Source organism: Aplysia californica, unplaced genomic scaffold, assembly GCF_000002075.1.
Source record: "Aplysia californica isolate F4 #8 unplaced genomic scaffold, AplCal3.0 scaffold00130, whole genome shotgun sequence".
NCBI lineage: Eukaryota > Metazoa > Mollusca > Gastropoda > Aplysiida > Aplysiidae > Aplysia > Aplysia californica.
In genome coordinates this window covers 1,157,258-1,161,034 of record NW_004797400.1, presented here as the reverse complement: position 1 = coordinate 1,161,034, position 3,777 = coordinate 1,157,258, and the positions used below count along the sequence as shown (strand labels likewise).

The window sequence follows — 3,777 nt, the reverse complement described above, 5'->3', positions numbered from 1 at the left end:
AGAGAGAGAGAGAGAGAGAGAGAGAGAGAGAGAGGGAGAGAGAGAGAGAGAGAGAGAGAGAGAGAGAGAGAGAGAGAGAGAGAGTTCATGCCTTTTCTCACTGGCCAAAGGGATTCTCTATAGAAATGATGATCCATACGTGTGTCTGGTATATCGTCGAAGAAGGACAGAAACAAAACTTTTGTTGTTGCTTTTTTTTCTTTTGCAGCAATACCTGATGGCTATCAACAGAATGGGCCCACAGGACAAGGATGTCCGCCCCAAACGCCCTGTCAGATTCACAGAGTGCAACGTCAACGAGGTCAAGAAATACGAACTCTCCGTCAAAGACATGAAGACTGACGATTTGGAGGGCATTGTTTCTCTTTAAATACAATATTTTTTCTTAAAATACTTTATATGTATTGTTCATTTTGCAGTCTGTTGTATTGTGAGTCCCTTGTTTAATTGTCTGTCCTAAAAGAGTCGTCTGAGGATGCGTTTAGTATAAATAAATTTCATTCTTCGATTTCACAACGTCATGAGCAAAAACATTTACGTGTACGGAGTGTATGTTTTGGAAAGAAAGGCTGAGTGTTAGAATGTAGCGGTGTGTATCTTTGTGCTGACAAGACTCGTCGACTAGTGTGCATCTATTCTTTGTTCTCTTCTCTGTACTTTTGCATTTTTCAATCATCTTTGTTTAATGCAAGAACCTGCTTTCTGTAACATGCTCCGAAGCAGAACAAATGATGCAATAAAATACAAAACTTGATATGCACATTGCGGTTACTTTTTTCATATTGACCCTATGTTTTTGTTAAGTTCACAACTAAACAAAAAGTCAGAAACTTCTAGAACTCTCACCCTGTCTGCTTTTGTCTCGTATGGTTTACTTTTCTTAAGACATTTCAAATCCAAATTTGTTCCTCAAATCAAAGTGCATGCCTATTTGTTCAAGTGATTTGGAATATAACTCAAAACATAACCCGTAACTCAGATAATATTCAGTGTGATGTAAGAAGCTAGAAACCACACTGATCATATATTAAATTTGTGGGGAAGGAGAGAGCTGAAGGCGTGAGTAAAAAGACAGAGATTTCTGACGAAGCGAATATTGAATAAACAGCTAACAAATCCCAACCAAAGAAGACTTTGGCTTTGCACATAATTATAATAAGCACGCTTACTTTTTGTTATTTTCATTTTCTGTTGTATTAAGTTTAACATTTTAAAAGATTTTTCCGCGACATTTTGTGCCAGCTTGCAGTCATATTTGCTATTTTGATTACGAATTTGTTATATGCTGAGAGTGTCCCACTTGTATTAATGCTCGCCTCCAACTCGAGCCTTGCACATACATTCCGGGCGCCTATGACCGCGGCAATCTGGTACTTATAGGGGGAAAAAACTAACAAGCGGCCGTTTTGAACAAAGCCTAGAAAGCTGACTCGTAAGATGAATGCTAGAGCTCTGTGAGAGAAGAACCTGTCCCTTGTGTAACAGTTCAATAAAAGAGATGATGCCTGACAGCGCTCGGATTCACTTTCTTTTGTTATCTGCACACGTTCTTATTACGTGCAGTTTAATCACTCTTTCATTTGTTGCACCTAGTGTTTCACCTCTCTTTTTCATTTCTGTCTGGTATCGATAGCATTATTACATCATTGTTACTCTAAATGCGATGAGGAATGTTATGCGCATATCATAATCTAAGCTTAATGGATAATACCGCGCCTGGTTTTTATTTCTACAGGGTTTTTATTTTTTAAAATTTTGGGTGGGAGGGGGTTGTTTCGTTTTGGGGTTTTTTACCTTCTCTCTTACACAGGGACCATTGGTATGTGTCGATCTGGCGTTCAAGGCAACACCTTGTTAAGTTACACCTTCCGAAATCAATCAGAGAGTCGTAAGTTCGTTGTAACACACACCGTCTAAGCTCTTAGTTCCTCCTCCTGCCCCCCCCTCCCACCCCCACCTGTTTCTGTCTCCAAAATTCCGCATCTGTCTACCCCCCCCCCTTCCACGCCTCCCCCCTAAAAACATCCCTGTATTGGCTGTGTTTAGGAGCCCCATTAGTTTTCTTTATAAAGCGGGTGCAGCTAAAACAAACAGTTGTCCGTTACCTTTGAGCTTCATCTATTCTTGGCGGTTCAAAGAAAACTTGAAAAGCATGCCCACTGCCCACGGCGTGGAAGTGCTGAGAGTCGTTGTAAAACAATTTAGTGTCTGGAGTGCTGCCGGGCCCGGGAAACTGTGCACAGAAATCCGCCTTGATTTTGGGTGTTTAAGGTCTGCAGAAATCAGGAGCACCGAACACTCATAGAAAATATCTAGCTTGTTGAAAGAGCATCTCTTAGCTCTGTCAGTATAGACCTGGACTGCGGTGTCGGCAACTCCAGTTCGAATCCTGACCAAGTGATCCTAACCTTGGACTGTTGAAAGGAGTTGTAACGTGCATATATCCTCTTGGCTTAGATATTTGCTCTCCGAAAAGTGGTAAAAGTGAACTTAAGCCCTCTATTCGGAACTTCAGTCCTGTTGTGCTCATACACTTTCAGCATACTCCCAAAAAAGACTGAAATTTACCGTTACCGAAAAAAAGACTTCTTTACCTTAGAATTATCTAGTTCTGTTTGACATTTTGGCTCTGCTAAGTTGCTAAATCTATAAATCTATGAAGTCAGAAACCAAATGTTCTATCTGTTCTGTCAACATCTTTAGATTATTCGGAGTGGTTTTCACAATATTCAAAGAATTGCATTCGAAAAAGCTTGACATCTTGTGTAACTCAACATTTTTACGTCAAATTTATCAAAATCTAGGTACTGAGCAGACAGCACTTTGTAATTCTGAGGTAGCGCCTTTGTCAATCAATCTAAAGTAACAAACAAGAGTCGTCAGTTGATTGTTTCTTTTGGTGACCTCTGACCGTCCATCTTTATCGATTGAACTGTCTTAAAAATGCACATGTGAGTGTATGTGTGTGTGTGTGTGTGTGTCTGTGTGTGTCTGTGTGTGTGTGTGGTCACCTGGTTCGGCATAAGACAATCACTTGTACAAACGGACACTTCTCATTTCCTCCCTTGGCGGCAGTTATATATATATATATATATATATATATATATATATATATATATATATATATGTATTTATATATATATAAAAACACGATGATGGTTGCCAAATAAACAAATGTCAAGGGTTTACAAATAAGCAAAGGCCACCAAGTAAAAAAAACCTCGACATGAACGAAAACAACAAGATCAAATACACAAACCAGAAAATATGGGTTTCGCTATCACATCAGTCACTTTGAAAAGGACAAAAAGAGTAGGCTAACAGAGTACGTCATGTACAAAACAGTTCGCTTGTGCTGTGAGACAGAAAAGAGATTGCAGTGGGACATCATAGCTTCGGGCGTCTATCTCCGTTGCGAAAAACCGAGTATCAGTTTCGAGTGTTTTTTATCATGGCTAACTCCTCCCCCTCTCCACCTAATTAGCGACGGTCGAGCGAGAGACTGGTACTGGCTCAGAATAATTAGAGACTTTGGGAGTCTCGCAAGGACGAAGATTGCTTTTCTTGACCGATATTTTGTGTTCGTGCATTTTGATCTGAGAAAGACTATGCTTTAAGGAAGTTGAAGAACATCAACACTGTGTAATATGAAGAGTTAATCAGTCAGGTGATATGAAGACCAGATAAAGAAAATAGTGTAAGTATGGTTATAGATTATATTTTTATCTTTGATTTGGGACTGTGTGTATTGTGTATTATTTCTTTTCCCCCTTGTCC

At 39.6% G+C, this 3,777-nt stretch overlaps 1 protein-coding gene across 1 annotated transcript in view; it reads left to right on the top strand.

Annotated features, from left to right (window-relative positions):
- Positions 1-759, top strand: part of LOC101849920 (peptidyl-prolyl cis-trans isomerase H) — a gene marked incomplete in the record, with an annotated part of 7,453 nt that extends 6,694 nt beyond the window's left edge. Inside the window, 1 exon segment of the mRNA XM_013081444.2 lies at positions 209-759. Coding sequence (XP_012936898.1) covers positions 209-370 — 162 coding nt within the window.
- Positions 760-3,777: the final 3,018 nt, after the last annotated feature.